Raw genomic sequence first — 24,264 nt, forward strand, 5'->3', positions numbered from 1 at the left:
GAACGTGCAGCCCTCCGCTCCCTCCGCTCTAACCCCAACCTCACCATCAAACCGGCAGACAAGGGAGGCGTGGTGGTAGTTTGGTGCACCGATCTTTACACCACTGAAGCTAGATGCCAACTCGCGGACACCTCCTCCTACTGCCCCCTTGACCATGACCCCACCTCACACCACCAAACCATCATCTCCCAGACCATCCATAACCTCATCACCTCAGGAGATCTCCCATCCACCACCTCCAACTCCATTGTCCCACAACCCCGCACCGCCTGTTTCTACCTCCTGCCCAAAATCCACAAACCCGACTGCCCCGGCCGACCCATTGTCTCAGCCTGCTCCTGCCCCACTGAACTCATCTCTGCATACCTCGACACGGTCCTGTCCCCATTAGTCCAAGAACTCACACCTACGTTCGGGACACCACCCACGCCCTCCACCTCCTACATGATTTTCTCTTCCCCGGCCCCAAACGGCTTATCTTCACGATGGACATCCAGTCCCTATACACTTCCATCTCCCATCACAAAGGCCTCCAAGCCCTCCGCTTCTTCCTTTCCTGCCGAATCAACCAGTACCCTTCCACTGACACCCTCCTTCGACTGACTAAACTGGTCCTCACTCTTAACAACTTCTCCTTCTAATCCTCCCACTTCCTCCCAACCAAAGGAGTAGCCATGGGCACCTGCATGGGCCCTAGCTATGCCTGCCGCTTCGTTGGATATGTGGAACAGTCCATTTTCCGCAGCTACACTGGCACCACTCCCCACCTTTTCCTCCGCTACATCGATGACTGTATCGGTGCTACCACGTCCTCCCACGAGGAGGTTGAACAGTTCATCCACTTTACTAACACCTTCCACCCTGACCTCAAATTTACCTGGACCGTCTCAGACTCCTCCCTCCCCTTCCTAGACCTCTCCATTTCTATCTCGGGCAACCGACTCTCACAGCTACCTAGATTACACCTCCTCCCACCCTGCCCCCTGTAAAAACGCCATCCTATATTCCCAATTCCTTCGCCTCTGCCACATCTGCTCCCAGGAGGACCAATTCCAATACCAAACAACCCAAATGGCCTCCTTCTTCAAAGACCGCAATTTCCCCTCTGACGTGGTTGACGACGCTTTCCACCACATCTCCTCCACTTCCCGCTCCTCCGCCCTTGAACCCTGCCCCTCCAATCGCCACCAGGACAGAACCCCACTGGTCCTTACCTTCCACCCCACCAACCTCCGGACACATCGTATCATCCGTCGTCACCTCCAGACAGACCCCACCACCACGGATATAGTTCCCTCTCCACCCCTATCATCATTCAGGAGAAACCACTCCCTCCGCAACTCCCTCGTCAGGTCCACACCCCCCACCAACCCAACCTCCACTCCTGGCACCTTCCCCTGCAACAGCAAGAAGTGCAAAACTTGGGCCCACACCTCCCCCCTCACCTCCCTCCAAGGCCCCAATGGATCCTTCTATATCCGTCGCAAATTCACCTGCACCTCCACACACATCATTTACTGCATCCGCTGCACTCGATGTGGTCTCCTCCACATTGGGGAGACAGGCTGCCTACTTGCGGAACGTTTCAGGGAACACCTCCGGAACACCCGCACCAACCAACCCAACCGCCCCGGTGGCTGAACACTTTAGTTCCCCCTCCCACACCGCCAAGGACATGCAGGTCCTTGGCCTCCTCCATCGCTAGACCCTGGCCACAGAACGCTTGGAGGAAGAGCGCCTCATCTTCCGCCTAGGAACCCTCCAACCACACGGGATGTATGTAGATTTCTCCAGCTTCCTCATTTCGCCTCCCCCCACCTTATCTCAGTCCCAATCCCTGGATTCAGCACTGTCCTCTTGACCTGCAATCTTCTTCCCGACCTCTCCGCCCCCACCCCCTCTCCGGCCTATCACCCTCACCCTCATCTCCTTCCACCTATCGTATTCCCAGCGCCCCTCCCCGAAATTCCCTCCCCCCTACCTTTTATCTCAGCCCGCTTGGCACACCAGCCTCATTCCTGAAGAAAGGCTTATGCCCGAAACGTCGATTCTCCTGCTCCTCGGATGCTGCCTGGCCTGCTGTGTTTTTCCAGCACCACATTTTTCAGCTCTGATCTCCAGCATCTGCAGTCCTCACTTTCTCCTATTGATCATGTATGCCAATCTAGTGAGATAGCCTCCACTCTGCTACTCCCAATGCATATGTTTAGACATCTGTGTGGTGGCTCACAACATAAACAAATATTTATATTCTTTAATGTAGCCTAATGATCTCACACCCGAACCAAAGCAAAAATATGAGAATTTTTCTTCTGACAAAATTATCCCCCAGACCCATCTTTGACAGCACGTCTGAAGAGGAAGAATTGGAGCCTGTTTGAATGCACTATCAAAGCATTCCTCTCCACCCTGCACCAGCCCAGAGAGACTCACTGTGGTGGATATTCTATCTCGAGTAGCCTTGAGTTCATATTCTACTGAGCACTGCATGACACAGTCCAGCACTTAGGAATTTATTGCAGCTCTCTCTGACACTGTGAACAGTGCGAAAGACCAGGTAGCTGCTGAGTCAGTTACTGATGATGAACCTCTGGACTCGGCTATTAATGAACTGATAGAGATACAGTCATGCAAGGGGACAGCTGGCATGGTCATGTATAGATTGCATCAAAGGGCTGAGGTATTTCCCAACGTTCTATGTGATGTTGGGTCTCCAATTCATGACTGCCTCCGTGGAATGGGTGCTAGCTACCATGAGGGCCAGGTTGAGCAGAACATTCTGTTGTGGGATGTGTAGGACCTTCATTCCTTTGCTTGAGTTACAACTGCATTAATTCATTGGCCAGGCAAGAGATGGTCAATGGACTTGACCATCAACTATATGGTCCATCTTCTCAAGGAGTGAGGGAGACGCCACAGCACACTGACATAGAGGAGGAGCGACCACTAGCCATTCATGGAATGTCACTTTGGTATATTCCAGAGATGCCCTAGCTCTCCACCTTACATTTTCCCAGGCAGCCAGTTGCCTCCACCTTGCTGTTAGGCTCTTCAGGCCTGTCTGTCGTGTCTTCCCACTGCTCTGGCTTCTTCAGCAGCATGATCACTGGCTTTCCCTCCCTCAGTTTTTCAGTCAGATTCCGCGATTGAGAAGAAATGAGGATGGTCTGTCATCTCCGTCCGTAAGGTTATCACCCTGTTAATGGGTATGTTGGGTTCAGACCACAACAAATAACTGTTCTGCCAGACACACTGCCTGTTGAGTAGCAGAGTCCTGACTGGACCAGGAAATGGAAATACATCTTGGCAGACTGATTGTCAGTTCATTGATGGTCCAAGTGGATGCACGGGCAACATTGTATTGATTTTTTGCAATAGCCTGAGGGATTTCAGACTGGGGTCATTAGCCATACCTTTTGGTGATACTTTCTCAGAGCTTGCGATGACATGGGAAGTGAACATTCACTGCACCTGGGAGTTTGGGGAATGTAAACTGGTGAAAGGTCCCTGCACAGCAGGTGTGTACCAGCAGGAATTGTTGCCTGTGGTGTCACAAATAGCTAGACATTGAGGGAATGTAATCTCTCCCTGTTCAGAAATCCAACTGAATAATGCCAGGGAGCTTTCTCAGAAATCTATGTAATCACTTCGTCACCAAAGCTAGACAGAATGGCCTGTAATTTCTTAGTCTATCCCTTCATCTCTTTATTCTTTAAGTGATAGGATACCATTAGCAATCCGTTAACACCTCCCAGTGGCTAGTGACAATTTCAACATTACTGCCAGGTTCCTTGATATCTTCTGACTTGCCTCCCTCAACAGCCTGGGATACATCTCATTGCTTTCACCAGTACCTTCACATAAGGAACTTACACCAGTGCTTTGTAAGAAATTAACCTTCATATTATTCTTCCACAGTTTTGCTGTGGGCTATTTTTAAGTAGTATTGCTTGCCAATTAAAAGGTAGCTACATTTACATATACACAGAGGCACACATTGACAGAGAAACACACTGACTGAGACGCACACTGACTGAGAAGCGCACTGACAGATCGCACACTGAATGAAACGCACACTGACAGAGATGCACAAACTCAGACATACATTATGCACAAAAATACACACTGGCAAAGACACACACACTCAGACACACACTACACACAGAAACATTCTCACAGAGACACACACTATGCAGACATACACACTGACACAGACATACATATTCAAAGACACACACTACACAGACACACTACACACAGGCACACTACACACAGACACACACTCACAGAGAGACATAATACACAGACAGAGACATACACTACGCACAAACTCACACACACTCTCAAAGATTCAACTCACGGACCACTTTGGAGCATGTTTATATACAACTGTGACACATTTGAAAACAGTTATTTTTAAACTTTCAAGATATTCTTTGATTTAGTGATAACCTCATGCCGGTTATTAATGCAGCCTGTAACTGTGTTTTCATGAAAATTTAATGTGTTTAATCTGAATCACATGTCAGAAACCAAATTTCAAATAATGGAAATGACTACTACAGTCAGTTTCATTAGATAATTTTAAATAACATAAATATTTTTAAAAGGTGTCTACTACTGTTCTTGCATCAAAAACACAGATTATAATTGAGAGGCTTTTCTAATTAATGCTGTATTATTTCTTTGGATCTTGGGGCATGCCAATTTTCAGTCTGATGTTTGTTCAACTAGTATCATGAAAATTACATTTTCCGGTAGAAGTAATTTACTTTTGAATCTACACGATCTGTTGTGTTGATTTGTAGATGTTGGGAGGGAATTCCCGTACAGTCTTGCTGATAGTTCATGCCATATTTTTAACCTGTACTTGACGTACAGAGGGCGCTACAGTTCTTTTTATCAAATGAATTGCATCCACTACACTTGCTGGTTACAATGTAGTTATTTGGTTTTCGTCACTGTAAAAAGCTGCTGGTTTGGTTCCATGCAACACACAAGAAAGCTGTACTGTGCAATATTCCTGAACAAAGCAAATAAATGACAGCAAACCCTGAGAAGGGAGAAGTAGTTGCAGGTGCAGCTTTATCTCACAAGGGAGAGATAAAGATAGTTCGTCTCTTTTAATTTATCACAACAGCAGCTGTGTAAATTAGTTTAATCTTGAAGTGTACATGTGCCTCACTAATCAGCATGTGGCAGTTGTGCAACGTAATTTAAAATGTGTCGGCTTTTAAGATGGGAAAATGACATGAAGATCAAATTGTCTAGTGTTAGTCTACATTGTCTAGTGTTAGTCTACATATAACCAAAATATGAATGCAGTGACCATCCCAACTTCGCTTACGTTAAGCCAGTGAGCTAACTGTGCATCCCTGAAAGCTCCAGTGAAAGTAGATGTGAATTAAAGATGGATTGTCCTCTAAGGAAATAGGAACAGAGGCCATTCAGCCCATTGAGCCTGTTCTGCTATTTAATATGATCATAGCTAATCAAACACTTCAATGCCTTTTACCCAAGGTATTCCCGTAAACCCCAGAAACACTGATGATTAAAAAGTCAATCAATCAGAAGTGAGTGGAGCGAATTACTGTAGATGCTGGAATTTGTATTGAAAACACCAAATGCGGGAAATCACAGCGGGACAGGCAGCATCCAAGGAGAGAAAGCAAGCTAACATTTCGAATCTAGATCATTTATCATCAGAGTGCAAGTTTTTTTTGTGGAGGTTGGGGAAGTGACAACAGTCTTTGGGCTGCTTTGGGAGTTGCAGGTAACAGTAATTTTACTTGTTACACTTCTTAGGAAAATATGTCTGGAAATTTGGATTTTGGAGATGGCCCCCAAATGTCCTTTTGAGGATCACCACTCCGATCACAATATCCACCCATTTGCTTGAGTCCAAGGCAGCTCAATTTCAGGAAGGTGTCTCAAAACTGATGCAAGGGTTCCCAATTTGTACGTGTAAAGAGTGTATCTTCTATTTCACATGCAGGCATAAATGCATATTCTTCAGCCTTTAAGATTACAACAAACTTCCACCATATTTAGATGCTCAGGCAACCATTTTATGCGTGCAGTATTGGCAGGTCCTTAAACCTATAGGTTTCAGTATAGATTCCCATTAAATAGTTGCAATGTTTTTTAACAGTGAGCTGCACAAGTGTATTTCAACATTATTGTAGTTGTCATTAAAGTTGACAGAAGTTAAACGTCTACGGACCTGGTATAATAATTACAGGAAAATTTTGAATTAAGCTATTGCAAAGTAGTTGTACCCCACTGTTGTCACACCATGTTCTGACATTCGACGGACTTTTTTTGTTTAATTAAATGGCAAATTTTGCAAACGTACAAGGAGCCCATGTTTGGTAGGAAGTGAAGAGTAGCGAGTCAACATTTCCAAGTAATGAACAAGCTCCCACAAGTAGCCTCCAATTACAAAATCATTTCCCTTCATCTTTGTCATGGAACTTCCCACTTCCTCCCCATGCCTTTTTAATAGAACAGAATAGAATAGAATCCCTACAGTGTGGAAACAAACCCTTTGGTCCATAAAGTTCACACCGACCCTCCATATAGTAACCCACTCAAACACGTTCCCCTACCCAATATTTACCCCTGGCTAATGCACCCAGCCTACACATTCCTGAACACTATGGGCAATTTAGCATGTCCAAGCCACCAAACCTGCACACCATTAGGTTGTGGGAGGAAACCCACACATGACATGGGGAGAATGTGCAAACTCCATACAGTCTCCCGAGGCTAGAATCAAACCCAGGTCCCTGGTGCTGTGAGGTAGCAGTGCTAACCACTGAGCCACCATGCTGCTTTTTGATCCCTTTAACCATAGGAACTATAGCTAACTTCTTGAAAACATTCAATGTTTTGGCCTCAACAGCTTTCTGCGGCAGAGAATTCCAGAGGTTCATCTCTCTGGGTGAAAAACTTCTCTTCATCTCAGTTCCAAATGGCCTACCCCATTTCCTTAAACTCTGACTCCTGATTCAGTCCTGTTCAATTTGGATTCTTTCAGATTTGATCTAGTTAAAATTTTTGTTGGAGGAAGCATGTTACGTTACAGTAAATGATGAGAACATTTCCCAGTAGGATTGATTACTAATGATCTCACTCAGTGACATCAATATCCCCATAGAATTCAGGCACAACCAGTTGAGCAGGTGCACGGTAATCCTTTTGTTACATAAGGGACCCAGTGTGTGTCTGAGGAATGATGATGATAGCCACGATAGGTAACTATCACCTTGAGATGCGGATTGACAGTGCTAAAATAATGAAGCTTCTCGCAATTGATTGAATTATTATTTGAAATTAATCTTGAGTGTAAAATCCCGACCTGTGGCACCACTGGAGATGGTGCTGCCAAAGCATAGTATCTCCCCAGCTTCTTCTGGCAGCTCCTATAGGATGCCCAGCACTGAGTGTGGGCACTCACATGGGCATAATGTTAATACATCAGAAACCTTACAAGTAACACCAGCTGATGTGATGTCCTGAAAATGTGTTGCTGGAAAAGCACAGCAGGTCAGGCAGCATCCAAGGAACAGGAGATTCGACGTTTCGGGCATAAGCCCTTCTTCAGGAAATGAAGGCTTATGCTCAAAACGTCGATTCTCCTGTTCCTTGGATGCTGCCTGACCTGCTGCACTTTTCCAGCAACACATTTTCAGCTCTAATCTCCAGCATCTGCAGTCCTCACTTTCTCCTCGAAGATTTTAACCTACTGTGAATCCTCTTACAAGGATGCCTTCCTTGAAGAAGCTCTCTTCCTCCCTCTACAAGGATTTCAGTGAGTCCCTCTCTCACTGCACACCCCAGGTCATCTCCTCTGACTTGATGTCCTACCAACCATATGATGTAGGTCCAGAAGTAAACCATTTGGTCCATCAAGTCTGTTCCACTATTCAATGAGATAAAGGCTACTCTGATAATCCTGTGCTGCACTCTCCTACCTTTTCCCCAAAATCCCTGATTCCTTACAGATAAAGCATTTGTCTATCTCAGCCTTGAATCTTCTTATAAAGACCTGGCCTCTACAGCCTTTTGTGGTAAAGAATTCCATACATTCCCTATCCACTGAGTGAAAATTCCTGAAAAATAGACATATCTGTTTTATATATGTGACAATTTACTCTGAGGTATACCCTCTGGATCTAGACTCTTAGCTAAGGGGAAATAACCCTTCTGCATCTAATCTGTCAACCTCCTGAAACATCGTTTATATTTCAACAAGGTCAGCTTTCATTCTCCTAAACTACTGAATCTCATCCCACGAGAAAATTAGTCCACATTCTGGATCAATCTAATGAACCTTCACCAATGCCATTATATATTTATCAAGATAAGGGGATCATCACCATATTCTGGGTGTGATCTATCTAGTGCCTTTATAAATTTCATAAGACTTTTTTGTTTTTATATTCCATTCTCTTTGAAAAAAAGGTCATCTGCCATTACCTCCAGAACTTTGATGCTAGTTTTTTGTGATTTATACACAAGGACCTTCCGATCCTGATGTGCTGCAGCTTTCTGCAATTGTTCTTCATTGAGATAATATTCAGCTCCTCCACTTGTCCTGCCAAATAGCATAATCTCATATTTTTCAACATTATATTCCACCTGCCAAGTTTCCTTTGCCCACTCACATAACCTTTCAATATCCCTCTGCAGATTCTATGTCACAAGCTTCCCCACTGACCTTCCCAACCATTTCATGTCATCTGCAAACTTAGTGATAGCACATTGTTTTCTCTCATTTTAGTCATTGATCTGGATGATGCATATTTGTTCAATACATTTGGTTTTAAATCACCAAAGAACATGCGTTCAACTTCAGGAGGGACCCAAACCTCTGCTTAAAGGGTCATGCATTGAAAATGTCTGCAAGATCATTTAGATTAATTTTTGTTGCTGCAACATCTCTCTGGAGTACTTCTAGAGCTGTTTTCAGTGAGTTTCTGAACTTGCTTGGATAGTTGCTACTTTCTTGTAGGGAGATAAGAATTTTAATGATCTGGTCTCAAAGGGTCGCAGTCCACTGTTGTTATATGATGTGCATGTATCTTTAAGCGAGTGTATTGGAAACCAATCAAGAGTTACTCACTCTGAGGCAAAATGTGACATAGCAGTCCCAAGACTCTGATCTCTGTTGAAAGGAGGAGCTTGTAGAAGTGACATATACACACTTCGGTTCCAAGTTAATATTATTTGAAGAAATCACAAATACAGATAAAGAAAAACCTAATGTTTGATTTTGACTTGATTTGATTTATTATTGTCACATGTAGCTAGATAAAGTGAAAAGTTTTGTTTTGCGTGCAGTACAGGCAGAGCATACCAAAGTGCATTAGGGTAATAGAACAGAGTGAGGAATACAATGTCACAGTTGCAGAGAAGGTGTGCAAAGAGCAAGATCAGCATTCAATGTACAATTTCAGAGGTCCATTCAGAAGTCTAAGAAGAAGCTGTTCTTCAGTCAGTTGGTATGTAGTTCTGTAATTCTGCGCAATGGAAGATTTTGGAAGAGATTATAACTGGGATGGGAGGAATGTTTTACCATTCCCAGATATCTGATTGGTGCACTTATCTTAATTGGAAAAATGCAACATGGTGTGAGTATGGTTTGTGAAGATTTGACAGGGAAGTTCACAAACCTCAACCCCTTCAGCTGCAATCAAACAATGGTGTGAAGTTTAAAAAAAAACTGTTGAGCACTAACTCACTGTGCCTTAATAATTCTGCAGCTCTGTAGCTCTATAGTTTCAATCTGAGACATGACACCATGCTCCTTCCAGGGGTACCAGGTCCTGGTGAAATTGTCTTGATTTGGGAGAACTCCACTAGAATAATTCCACCTGCTGTGTTGAAAGGCTGCAGTAAGGGCACAGTACATGCAAGGATAAACAAGGATGCAGGTCACGGATTGGGTAAAAACAATGACTGCAGATGCTGGAAACCAGATTCTGGATTAGTGGTGCTGGAAACGCACAGCAGTTCAGGCAGCATCCGAGGAGCAGGAAAATTGACCTTTCGTGCAATACAGGCCTTCATCAGGAATACAGGCAGAGTGCCTAAAGGGTAGAGAGATAAATGAGAGGAGGGTGGGGGTGGGGAGAAAGTGGCATAGAGTACAAATAGGTGAATGGGGGTGGGGATGAAGGTAATAGGTCAGGGAGGAGGGTGGGGGAAGGTAGCAAAGAGTACAATGGGTGAATGGGGACGGGATGAAGGTGATAGGTCAGAGAGGAGGGTGGAGTGGATAGGTGGAAAAGATGATAGGCAGGTAGTACAAGTCATGGGGATGGTGCTGAGCTGGAAGTTTGGAACTGGGGTGAGGTGGGGGAAGGGGAAATGAGGAAACTGGTGAAGTCCACATTGATGCCCTGGGGTTGAAGTGTTCCGAAGCGGAAGATGAGGCGTTCTTCCTCCAGGTGTCGGGTGGTGAGGGAGCGGCGGTGAACGAGGCCCAGGACCTCCATGTCCTCGGCTGAGTGGGAGGGGGAGTTTAAATGTTGAGCCACAGGGCGGTGTGGTTGATTGGTGTGGGTGTCCCAGAGATGTTCCCTAAAGTGCTTGGGAAGGAGGTAGAACCGGGCAGTGCGGGGTTCCCGGACTATGAGGTTCCTGCACTGCCCAGTTCTACCTCCTTCCCAAGATCCACAAGCCTGACCACCCTGGCCGACCCATTGTCTCAGCATGCTCCTGCCCCACTGAACTCATTTCTACCTACCTCAACACTGTCCTATCCCCCCTAGTCTAGGAACTCCCCACATATGTTCAAGAAACCACCCATGCCCTCCAAGACTTCTGTTTCCCCGGCCCCCAATACCTCATCTTCACCATGGATATCCAATCCCTCTACACCTCCATCCGCCATGACCAGGGCCACCAAGCCCTCTGTTTTTTCCTCTCCAGACGTCCCCAACAGTACCCTTCCACCGACACTCTCATTCGTTTGGCCGAACTGGTCCTCACCCTTAACAATTTCTCCTTTGAATCCTCCCACTTCCTGCAGACCAAAGAGGTAGCCATGGGCACCCGTATGGGCCCCAGCTATGCCTGTCTCTTTGTTGGCTATGTAGAATAGTCCATCTTCCATGGTTACACCAGCACCACTCCCCACCTCTTCCTCCGCTACATTGATGACTGCATTGGCGCCAGCTCATGCTCCCACGAGGAGGTTGAGCAATTCATCAACTTCACCAACACATTCCACCCTGACCTTAAATTTATCTGGACCATCTCTGACACCTCCCTCCCCTTCCTGGACCTCTCAAATGACTTGACACCGACATTTTTTACAAACTCACCGACTCCCACAGCTACCTGGATTACACCTCTTACCACCCTACTTCCTGCAAAAATGCCATCCCGTATTCCCAATTCCTCCGCCTCTGCCATTTCTGCTCCCAGGAGGACCAGTTCCACCACAGAACATACCAGATGGCCTCCTTCTTTAGAGACCGCAATTTCCCTTCCCACATGGTTAAAGGTGCCCTCCAATGCATCTCGTCTACATCCCGCACCTCCGCCCTCAGACCCCACCCCTCCAACCATAACAAGGACAGAACCCCCCGGTGCTCATCTTCCACCCTACCAACCTTTGCATAAACCAAATCATCCACCGACATTTCCGTCACCTCCAAACAGACCCCTCCACCAGGGATATATTTCCCTCCCCACCCCTTTCCGCCTTCCGCAAAGACCGTGCCCACTGTGACAACCTGGTCAGGTCCACGCCCCCCAACAACGCACCCTCCCTTCCTGGCACCTTCCCCTGACACTGCAGAAATTGCAAAACCTGCACCCACACCTCCTTCCTCATCTCCATCCAAGGCCCTAAAGGAGCCTTCCACATCCATCAAAGTTTTACCTGCACATCCACCAAGGTCACGGATTGGACTAGGCCACTGTTTGGTCTCTGAGCGCTACTCACTTAGCCCCTGTCTGCAAGATTGCAGCATTCATGCCTTTCCTTGTCTACCATGCCATGCCAGTTACTGCATTGGCATTGCCAAAAACCAAGACCTAACTGTACTGCCAGGATGACAAGCTCTTTTATGCAGGCACACAGATGTGCTGCCTGCTGGTAGGAACCTATCCAGGGCAGGAGGAAGACCTGGCTGTATGGCCCACATTGGCATCAGGTGAACACAGCATGTGCCAGCTGCCTGCATGGCAAATGCACTGTATATACTTTCAATCAACTGGCCTAGTTGGAAAATAAGTAGTGGCTACTTCTCAGTCTAGTCAAGGGTGGACCACCGTCAGTCAAAAGGTCACAGTATTGTCAGTTAAATGAACAGTCCGCATACTGTTCAGGAGCTTGACTATGGTCAGTCATCAGTTGGGGATATCCACTGTCAGTGGATCTATCTGACTGTAGTCCGGAGAGCAGACAACCAACCATCCTCTGTGGGTCAGCACCAGCAGTCGGAGGAACCGCCTGTCATCAGTCAAGGAACAGCATCGACAGCAGTCACTGTCTGGTCCATCACATCTTGGACTGCACCTCAACGTCTGTCAGAACCCTGGGGTGAATGCAGTGCTGGGTATTTGTCTGACAATTGTGAAGGAGATTACAAGGGGGAGCCTGTAGGGGCAGCTTCTCATTGCCAAAAGGGGAGGTGGAGTCAAGGCTGGGAGTGGAAAGCAGAGCCATTTGTGGAGAAGAGAACAAGGGTGGTGATGGACAGCAATGTAAGATGCATGGGGTACATGTGAATATCATCAGAGGGCTATGGACTGGTTGGAGTGTTATGGGCAGTGACCACCACCGTGATGCCAACAGGGAGAGTATAGAGGAGCAGGGTAGACATCATTAAGGTGTAATCTTGTGGTTCAGGGAGCAGGGAGAACACCTGGAGGTAAAGTTCAATGTGGTGGGACTCCACATGGACAGTGGATAAATGGATATGGGCTGTTGAAGTTGTGCATTAGGTATGGGCAGGTGATGAAGGGATGTGATAGATCCTGAGGAGCCAGAGGAATGATCCAAGATGAGGGTATTGAGCTGGAGAAATCTCTCCTTGTAGATGATATTGGTCTGGGACATTGGGCCCTTCAATGCATCTACCAGTTCCAGTAGATGCTAATTGGGTGCAGGAGAGCATCATGGACAGCCAAGGCCACAAAGCCAGCATTTGATTTGCATTATACTTGCAGACTGTGGACTATATTAATGTCCTTTGTGTTTCCTCTTGTTGACTTTCCATAAAATCTCATGTTTGGACTTGTCTGATTGTTTGCCTGGGTTTTCCCCTACTGGACAATGACTTGATGCATCTGATTATTGGGCACTGGGGGCAAGATCGTGGGGACTCAGCAGATCTTCAGATGGTCTTGTGTCGAAAAACAGGAAAAATGTGTAGCCTGGTGGTTAAATGATAACAAGGGTGAGAGAATGAGTTTGTACATGTGAAGGAGTGTCAGCCGTTTTGGCTATGTGCCAGGGCATCAAGACTCTGTGACTACTATGGCATTATGTTGCCAGTGAGTGACACCGCCAGATTACCAAACCTAGTCGGGGTGCACAGTTGGCATAAGGGATGCCCGTCTTTCAGCGGATATCTGCTAGGTGACGAATTGTTCTGGGGGTGAAGAAGATCGAATCAGGCCTGAGGGATTCCATAGGAATGGGATAGGTTGTTAATGAGTCGTGTTTATTAAGATACGATAGAATCCTTGTGGCAATAATATCTTCAAAAAACTCAATGTGACTCTCACTAAATTAAACATATGCAGCATTCAGCCCAATTTTATTTCCTATTGCTGTCTCATCATAATGAGTGATATTAGTTTCTTAAACTAATATCACTCATTACTCACCTGGAGTCAGGATGGGATATTGTAGTCCCATGCCTCTGAGCTCAGTATGTAGTAGCAGCCATCCAGGTAAGCTGTCTGTTACAGTTAACATTGCATGTGTAAGTTCTCATGTTCAAAAGAAAACACCCAGTTATTGTTTAGAGATCCTTGTCACAGGATTGATTTGTTTCATTGAATAACAAAATGTGACGTTGTCTGAGTCTGCAGCGGGAAGGATATTATTAATCTGGAGAAGCTTCCAGAAGGATTTACCAGGATGTTGCTAGCACTGAAGGGTTTGAGTTATAAGGAGAGGCTAAATAGACTGGGACTTATTCCACTGGAGCTTGGGAGGTTGAGGGGTGACCTGACAGAGATTACAAAATCGTAAGGGTTACAGATAAGGTGGATAGCAGGTGTCTTTTCCCTAGCCTGGGGGATTTCAAGACTAGGGGCATATTCTTAAGATGAGAGGAGAAAAATTAAAAAATACATGAGGGGCATCTTTATTACACAGAGAGAGGTTCGTGTGTGGAATAAACTTCCACAGGAAGTAGTGGATGCGGGTACAGTTGCAATGTTTAAAAGACATTTAGACCAGTACACGAATAAGGAAGGTTTGGAGGGATGTGGCAAGGTGGGGATAGACTAGTTGTCAGTTCCGGACAACCGGAAGCGGCAGATACAAATCACTATAAATGCCGGAGGAAAGATCACAGAAGCACTTCACAGGAGGCTCCCAAGCACTGAGGATGTCACCGAGACAGGGGACGAAACGTCTGCAACACAAATTCCCAGCTCAGCGAACAGAACCACAACAACGAGCACCCGAGCTACAAATCTTCTCACAGTGTTTTGATAAATCCATCTGAGAGCAAACCATGCACAAGTCAAAAGGTGTGTCTGCACATCACCTCAGGAGAAAGGGGTGTTCTTCGACCAGTGTCAATCAGTGAAATTCGGAAAGGGACAGGGCGCTGAGAGCCATCTCCCTGACATTGCTTCTGACCCCTCCTCTACCACATCAACCCTGCTAACTTCAACCAGCTCCCACCCACACCCGCAGCATTACTTCCCCTGTAGCCTGGGTCATCCATGATTCTAGGACTTTGGTGGTAGTCTTTTGGCAGGTATTCCCAGTGGTGGACATAAGAGTTGAAGGCCTCTGGCTATCATGATAGCTGGGACCTCCACCACTGGGGCCTGGATTCTATGGGAAGAACTGCCATTTGTCTCGCCATTGCTTGATTAGCAGCTCACATGTGCAGGGCACTGCAATATATTACTGTGATTTCAGCCTGAGTCATTCCTCTAACACCAAGAAGGACATACATAGCAAATACACAGGAATACCATCACCTTCAAGTTTCCCTTTGTCACACACCATTGTGACTTTGATATATGTTTCCATTCGTTCTTTTTGGCGGATCAAAATCCTGGCACTCCCTACAAAACAATGTCAAGAGGGCACCTCCATCAAAGCAGTTGTAATAGGCCAGGAAATGGGTGAGAAACGCCTGTCTTGCCAACAATGTTTGCAATCCCAAAGACAAATGGTTAAAAAAAAAAGCACTTATCCATCGACTGAAAATGTCAAGAGTATTTTTCAGAAGTGAGGTAAAGCAGAAACAGAAATACTACATTGCCCAATTAAATAGATAGCTGTGTATTTTAGTGGAGGTTGATGATTTATTGGGCTGTTACACCAATCAAGATGAAAGATGCTGGTGCTTAACAGTGAAACAATTTTCTGCTTTTGACAGTGTGAGGATCAACCAGCCCGGATACGTTTAGCTCAGCCTGGTGAAGCTGCCTCAATTTTGTACAGAGGGTTTTCCTAAAAATATTAAGAGAGAGAAAAGAATATGCCTCTTAATGCCAGAAATTGTCAATTTTTGATGAAGAAGTGTACTGGACACTAATCATCCACAGCCCACTGAAAGCGAAGAGACAATTCACATTTTCAGCACTGAATTAATTTCCATGCAAAGCCCAGCTGTGCAAGAGTAATGCATTAACTAACGTCATTTTTATGTTTTTGTCGGAAGATTAATAATTCATACGCTGTGCATTATTTCTGCAAATAAGTGTAAAGAACATAATTGTGGAATTATGTTAAAGGTCATGTGTATTTCTTGTTAATGATATACTTATTAAACTTCTTAGCTGACAATTTCAATGTGTAACAAAGATGAATATGGAATCGTGATTATAGTACATTTGGTACAGTACTAAAAATACTTAAACGGTAATTAGGCTGCCCATTTCATCCATACTTACATAAGGTGGAGTGATTATAAGCCTTGTCATTTCAGAGTATGTTGTCACAAGGGGGCTAGTTCTAAGAGACAAGGGTTTTACTTGGAGAGGAGGTTATGCTTATGCCTCGGGCTTGAACTTTCTATTTCACTGTTTTATTTCACCTTATACCATCTATTTATTTTATCTTCATGTTTGGCAGCAACTGTGGCATTCACTGGGGACCACATTGCAACTTTCTGATAGTTGTTTTGACTGAAGAAGGGGGTTGCCAACTGGATTTCTGTCCATGAATCATTCCATTTTCAGCATAGTAAAGAGGCATATATATTGACTGCAGTGACAATACTGTCAATGATCCACACAGCAGATCACCTGTCTCTTCTAATCCCATATACCCGACTTGTGTCCAACATTGATCTTGTTGCCACCTCAAGACCAACAGCTTCAGGTGGAAGAAGGTCATCCTCAGTCTCAAGGGATTTGCATACAAATGTTTACCTACATGAATGAAAAATAACGCTCCTTGTAGAAACAACTAACCCGAGGAAGGCACGGTCCTTCGCGCCTCCATCTTCAGTGGTAGATTGCACAAAGCCAATGATGATATTCAAGTCCTAAACTCTGCCCAGAGAGGAATTTCAGAAAAGTGATGTTGGTTGATGTCCGTGGGAAAGGCAGGGTAGACGAAAGAAATGGATTAAAGAAGTACGGAATAAATAATAGAGAATGGATATGGATTTTGTAATGTTGATCGTTTTTACTTTATTTCACTATGGCAGCCTTTTATTGAGCACATATATGAATCCCTCAAAACCCTTGTCCATGTAAAAGGCAACCCCATAAATCTTACCCTTAAAATTTGGATATTTACATGAGTTATATACTGTATTCCTTTGGGCTACCCTGTGAACCTGTGGCATTACTCTCTTGCCAATTCATTAACTGACCAAAAGATCCTGAAAAACACACCGTTGCAATAGATAAAGTTCCAAAATTTTGCTAAATTTGTATTTCAGGTGTCTGATCTTTACGGAGCACTAGCATTTGGTTCAGTTGGTATTTCATGCTTTTAGGTTGAATAGTAAACAATGAGATGGCTAAATGCATATTCATTTTACTAATCTTGATTATTAATTTCATGTCAGTTAGTCAAGCTGTCTGATGTCAGGATACCATCCACTTAAGGTTTTCTAGTGTATGCTGATGACGTGTCTACCTGTGCCCTCTTCTTCCAGCTTTTCCCATGTACAAGCATCAGTGTGCAAGATTATTTCATATCCCTGGAACTCAATCACAGGGGAGATGGCTGTGTTAGTCCTCATTCTTCAGCATAATATACTTCTTGGCCATTTTCCAATATCCTTCTTCAGTTTTCTTTTTAAATAGTGTTGTTCACATTCTTTTATGGATTCTGACTCAAATAATCACTTATTTTAAAACTTCACTTGGGTTTTAAACAGTAATGAATGAACTGTCTGGTGTCAGGGAAATCTGACCAAGTACTTTGGACAGTCATTCTGCTCCCACTACCTATTGCCAAGCATTTATTTTGAAAGATCTCTCCATGTGTTCCTATTATTTTCATTATGTTGATTTAAAATACTCACATACCACATTGCAACTTGCTGTAACCTATCCTTGCCACCAGGTGGTGATTGCTGAAAAGATTCAGATGAGCTCTCATTGCGTCTCACCTCTAAGTGGTCCAGGTATTCCAATAGCCAAAGGGAACTGCAGTTGTGTATCACTGTCATGCAAAACATCCATCAAAGCAGACTTTGGTAGACGTTCCCAGGAAATTGGAACTTCCAATAGGCTTGTGTCTCGAACTGTCCATGAAAGTCTTTTAAAGTGGGAACATTTAGAGGTTCGTAATTCAGTAAGGTTTAATAGTTATTCAGAGTTATTCAGGAAAGGTTAGAATGCCAATGTCTACTCTAACTCCTGGGTAACTACTGAACTGAAACTGCACCAGCCCCACAACTACAAGTTCTCTCCCCCTGCCACGTCAAGTCACAGAGTAATACAATATGGAAACAGGCCCTTTGGCCCAAACTGGTCCATACTGACCATGATGCCCTCTCAGCTAGTTCCAATTGGTCCATATCCCTCTGAACCTTTCCCGTCCATGTATCCAAATATTTTTTATGTGTTGCTATTGTATTTGCTTCAACCACTTTCTCTGGCAGACCGTTTCATACATGCACCACTCTCTACATGAAGAAGTTGCCCCTCAAGTCCTTAAATCTTTCCCCTCTCACCTTAAACCTATGCCCTCTAATTTTCAAATCCTCTTCCCTGTGAAAAAGTGTATGTGCATTCATCCTATCTATGTCCCTCGTGATTTTATACAACTCAATAAAGTCACCCCTCATTCTCCCACGTTCCAATCCTGGCCAACCTCTCCCTATAATTCAGGCCTAATAGTTCTGACAACATCCTGGTAAATCTTCTGTGTGCCTGTCTGGATTCCTGAGAAACACTCCCCATCCAAAGACCCCAACCAGATTCCATACCCTTCCACACAACCCACTACGACTACCGCTGACTTGAGAGTAGTGCCACCCTCGACCCCTACCTCTGGCCCGAGCCCTGGAGCAAACACCACCCTCCGTCTGCTGGATCCCCACACTGGCCAGATCCAACAACCCCTCTCACCTTTCAGAACTGACACCATTATCATCATCACCCCTCCCCTTCCAAACATTTGGGCAAATAGACATGCTTCTCTCCCCCATCCACCTTAGGGTGACCCTTCCCTGGACCTGACGCACACCCCGCTAATGTGGGAGACCCCACAACAACCTCTGCTCAGATGCTCAACAAACTGTAGTCATTAATTCAGTTACCTGGTACTGTGGCGCCTTCCTGACCCACCCACCTGACATCTCAACCACCCTGGCGTGGCCACAATACAGGCACCTCAGGTAACGGGAGAAGAGAAAATGGAAAGAACTGCTTCTCATGCACCCCACCCCCCACCCCAACCAACTCCCCACCACTACCACCACCTTTTCCTTTTCTTTCATTCTATAAGTACCAATATTCAGCGTTGTTTGTAGAAATAATACTTGTGGAGCCAGCATCAATAACTCTGTGGAACAGAACAGAGGGAAAGGGAGTGGAGTCCCATGACAATCTAAAAACACAAGGATGAATAACTTGCCTTTATCTCCCTGAATAATCATTCAGCCTCAGGATCCAGCTGTACCCCAGAGTGTAGCAGCCTAGATGACACTGGTGCCAGCAAAATAATTGTTCTTTCAGTCTTGTAGATCTGCAACTAAGGTTTACTGTCATGAGGCTCGGGCAGTTGTACAGACCTTAGATGGGAAAGTCTCCAGGATATATTAATCCCCTGGAATACATGTTCCTAGGCCTAGACAGGTGATATGCACTTCAGCTGTCGTATTCCTGCCCAGAATGAAAGCAGCAGGGGAAAGAGACTCATTGCTAAAATGGCCCTGTTCAGGGTTTATTCATTGAATTTGGAAAAACTGTTTGGAAACAGGAAAAGGCTGCTTTGCTCTTTCCCCTCATAACTTCTCCCACCTCACCTCCATCAGAACCACTTGCTTCTTTTTTAAGCTATTACACACCTGTTTATTCTGTACAGGTTGGGAATATGAAAAGTAGAACATTTCAAACAATGTACATGCAACATCTATTTAATGAAATAATATAAGCTCACTTAAAATTCATCTTAAATATCAGGATAAATATATAAGGCAAATAAATGCCTTATTTATGCTTGTTAACATTATTGCTCAGTATAAAATAAAGTCAATCAATTCAATTATAGCCATCTTTGAAGGTCCTTCACGAAACACTTTTTAAAATGCAATTGAAGTTAAGTTTCTTAAAGGCCTGGATGTTGTTTGTGGATTAAGCCTTGGATCCTTATGTCTGCTTCTAAAGATTTAATGTGTCCCTGGTTTTAAAGATAAAGTGAATGATCATTTGCAGGCATAATTTTACAGCAGCTTTTTAAAGGAACCATTTTAGTCGGTTTAAAACGAAGTTTTGCGTAACCCAACCAAATGGATCTCGCCCAATTAAGAAGTCATTCAGGCTACATTGCTAATTTATCCAATCTATTCCTTTGTCATTTCAGAAACCTTCTGGCTTTTTATCATTGCTAGATGAAGAAAGTCAGACTCTTCGATCAATGGAACAAAGCCTCAGCAAACGGCTGCAGTCCCATTTGGAAACAGCTCATACAAATGCTGTTTACATGTCGACAAAGGATGGAAATGGGAACATTCCATCAAAGGACCCAGGCTCAGCCTTCACGATCATGCATTACGCAGGAAGGGTGAGTTTACAGGAATGAGTGATTAGTCACGTATGGTTAATTAAGGGCAACATTTAAATTTGAAGAAGCCATTAGTTCTATTGATGAAATTCAAGAATAATTACTAGATTCTCCTGCTCCACAAAGCAGTCTCAAAAACATTTTATGCAACATCATCTAGCCTGGTTAAAGCAAATGAGAGTATTTTACGTGTGATGAATAGTGTATACCACACGAGGAAACCACAGATTCACTCGTTGGCTGTCGCCTGAACTATAGATGAAATATGAACATTGTCTATGCAACACCATTAAATAATATCGTGGATGTATTGTTATTCACAAGTATTGCTTGGTTGGCTGTATATTTCACAAGTGGAGATTCATATGATGTAGGCTGTAAAATTTTATGCTGTTCAGTTTATTAGAAAACTAAAATGTATTAATGACGAGACTCCTAGTTTAATGTTTCAGTGCACTAATGGGAAAATGCTGCCCGTTGTTCAATAAAATTGTAATCTGTTTCTCTGTTCAAAGGGAAAAGACCCTCCCACCCCAGTGTTATTCAAAGTACAAAGATCGCCCAGTACTCTGGGAAATACTCTGCCCTCAGCCATTACCAGGACAGATTAACTCATTATGATATGGAGGATGAGAAAGAGCAGTAACAATGACAACTGCCAGAAGAAGGTGGAGGGCAAGAGGACACTGAGCAAAGGGCTGTTACCTGCTGAAGTGTTCAGTTAGCACTTCGATACAAACCTTATGCAGCAGCAATGCCTCAGCTACACTCGCTTCTTTACAAAACCTGTCACCAATTATTTCACCTGCAGCACTCGCAACTCACGCCTGTGTCTTGGACAGTGCTGCTTGTAGATGTCAAGGTTCCTGTCAAAAGGCAAGGCGCTGGAAAAGCACAGCAGGTCAGTCAGCATCCGAGGGGCAGGAGAGTCAACATTTCTCCTTCAGAAGGGCTTATGCCCAAAGTATCGATTCTCCTGCCCCTCGGATGCTGCCTGACCTGCTGTGCCTTTCCAGCGCCACACGTTTTGATTCCGACTGCAGTCCTCACTTTCTCTAAGATGACAAAGTTAGCTTTAACTTTATAGTCATGTCTCCCCAATGACTGCAGAAGGTGGCACTAGCATATCCCATAGTTTTACCACAAAGAACAGCACAAAATGATTTTTTTTCCCCCAAATGGACAGAGCAAGAGGGCAGGAGAGCATTGAAACATTTCTTTGAGTGCTCCCTATCATCATCCTAACAAGCTCAAATGAACGGGATTCCATCCTGTCAACGTAAGCATGATGCAGCTCTCTGTCTACTATCCCAGCAGTAGGCATGACATGCATCCTGCTTCACCCCCAATGCTATCTTCATTCCAATCAGGCCATTTTTTTACAGGTTGATTATTAGATGACAAGGCCTATTATCTTGGCTCACGACCATGACCAGGAACAGGAGCAGGAGCAGGACAGATCTCCAATGAGAATTGTGGTGAATATTATCAAGCAAACAACTACCTGCTCATAAAAATATTCCACTGTCTAGTCTGTTCAAGAGGGAATTTCCAGCTGAGTACCAAGCTGATATCCATGTTTTGCGTTTGCCTCGTCACCATCACAATAGACCAGTCCTTAGCATCACCTGGATAGCCAGGCCAGCGTGAGATGTAGGATCAGAGAGAGGGGAAGGAAAAGAGAGGCAGAGGCCACAGCACTCTGCACGCTTGGACCCAATTTCCTCTAGTTTAATTCAAGAATTTTGTCCTCATGTCACGACAAAAATAAACTCTAACACAGAAGCCAGAACCAAAACACATTTACCATCCAATCCAATTGTGCTCCTTTAAGATAGTTCACATATACAATAATCCTCGATGGTTATTGTGGAGCGTGTTTCTTTTCATATGCTATGCTTTGGAAGCATTCTTCCTGTGGTCTCCTCAGCCAAAATGCATTGCTTCTCCTCAATGTATGGTAATTTTGTAAGTAGAGGCAACATGAGTATGCACATTGGCGCCTATTGTCCTGGCAGCAATCCCAATGATTTCCTCCTTCACCAGCTCACTATCCTGACTTTAACCACCTGTAAAATTATTGGAATATCAGATGACACGGTCCATCACCTTAGCAGGAATAGATTGGGAAGGAGTTGGCAATGGTAGGATGCTGAGAGAGGACAACAGGCCATTCTCCAAAGTTGTTTCAACACAACTAGGTGACTGAGATGCTTCGGAGGCCCTATTCAATAAGGTTCCTCCCAGCCAATGCCAACCATGGAACCATACAGCATGGAAACTGATAACACAGGGTCCATCAGCATGGGTAATACTGCATTGTTATTGGAGGAGACTGCTGTATCCATATTGGATAGAATGCCCTCTGTATTTTGTGGGATGGGGCTCCAACTGGATACTAATTAAGATTCTCTGCCAGTATGTCACTGCACCTAACATTCTCCAGCAAATATCCATGAGTTTTCTTCAGTCATCTCAAGCTTGCAATGTAGCATAAGTCTGCTGCAGTATGGAAATCTGCCTTCTGCAATCTGGTACTTGGGGCAACTTATCCCCAAGTCCTACATTCTGCACATTTGTGCCCATTGAGTCACCTCATGTAATCACTTCCACAAAGGTCTCCATCTAAGCAGGCACTTTTGAATGCCAGTGTCTTGAGAAACAGTGAGTTTTCTGAAAGACTTTAGTTCTATTTGTTGACCAGAACAGGAATTTCCCCATATTTGGAAGCTGAAGCCTATAGCGTGAAGGGAAGACAGAGGAAGTGGATCATAAAGTCACCTGAGTTTACTGTGCAAAATGTTTCAAGAGAGGCCGGGGGGCGGGCAAAGAGGAATGGTTCTGAACAAACCCTCTAAAGTCTGTCCCCTGGCCTTGGTAGCCTCAAACTTCCCCTCCTTATGATGGCCAGCATGCATTCTTTAAGCAGGAAGATATTACAGTCAGTTTCTTTGATGCATAGTAACATGCTGTTATCTGGAGTTATGCACATCTTTCTACTGTCTTGAGAATTGTGTGAGGTATTTAGAGAACGTGCCTCTCATTATAGTCAGTGTGCAACATGAGGGTTGTGGGGAAGTGAAACCTGGTTAGAGAGAACAGATGTAAAGAAATATGTGACATTGAATATAAGAAAATTAAAGTAGTTAAAAAAGGAACCATGTGAATAAAATCCATGTGATAACCGATGAAAACATAGGAAGTGTACCAAGAGCATCAAAAATGCTCTTCGCTTAACCCTAGCTATATAATTGAATTTCTTCCAGCATTTCCCTATATTTAATGTAACCTGTTTTCTCATACTTGTTAAAAGGTGTGGAAATGAGCAAAGCTGGGAGAGAGGCCATACAGGGTTTATTCAAAACCACTCCTCTTTGACCCCTTGATCTCTCGAAATATTTTGCACAGCAAATTCAGGTGATTCCATGATCCACTTCACTGTCTCTGTTCTCTCTGCACACTACAAGCTCCTGCCAATCAAATGCACTACAAATTCTTTCTGATGAATTGTGGAATAGATGTCTAGTGGATTTCCTATCTGTTGGAGACAAGAGCATTTAGTTCTTTATCTTGATTCCTGAACCAGGTCTTCCAAGGTAGGATCAAAGCATCTTGGTGCCCTCTCTGTAGTTTCTTCAGCAATGTTTTCACTCAGAATTGTGCCCTTGTCACCTGCATGTAAAACATACCACGTTCCCATTGAATGAATTTGGCTGGGTCCTCGTGTGGTGCAGTGGTAGTGTCCCTGCTCTGAATCAGGGAGGACCCAGTTCAATCCCATCTGTTCCAGAGATGTGCAATAAGTTATCTGAACAGGTTGATTAGAAAAGTACTATTGGTTAATTTAGAAAAAATGT

At 44.4% G+C, this 24,264-nt stretch overlaps 1 protein-coding gene across 3 annotated transcripts in view; it reads left to right on the top strand.

Annotated features, from left to right (window-relative positions):
- myo16 (myosin XVI) overlaps window positions 1-24,264 on the top strand; it is a 391,172-nt gene that overhangs the window by 246,062 nt on the left and 120,846 nt on the right. For all 3 annotated transcript variants that reach the window (XM_087987876.1, XM_087987875.1, XM_087987877.1), the window contains one exon: window positions 20,207-20,407. In XM_087987876.1, coding sequence (XP_087844002.1) covers window positions 20,207-20,407 — 201 coding nt within the window. The remainder of the gene's footprint in view (window positions 1-20,206; window positions 20,408-24,264) is intronic.

Source organism: Chiloscyllium plagiosum, unplaced genomic scaffold (genome assembly GCF_037043375.1).
Source record: "Chiloscyllium plagiosum isolate Xiang-an unplaced genomic scaffold, Cpla_swu_hap1 HiC_scaffold_6, whole genome shotgun sequence".
In the NCBI taxonomy this organism is placed as follows: Eukaryota; Metazoa; Chordata; class Chondrichthyes; order Orectolobiformes; family Hemiscylliidae; genus Chiloscyllium; species Chiloscyllium plagiosum.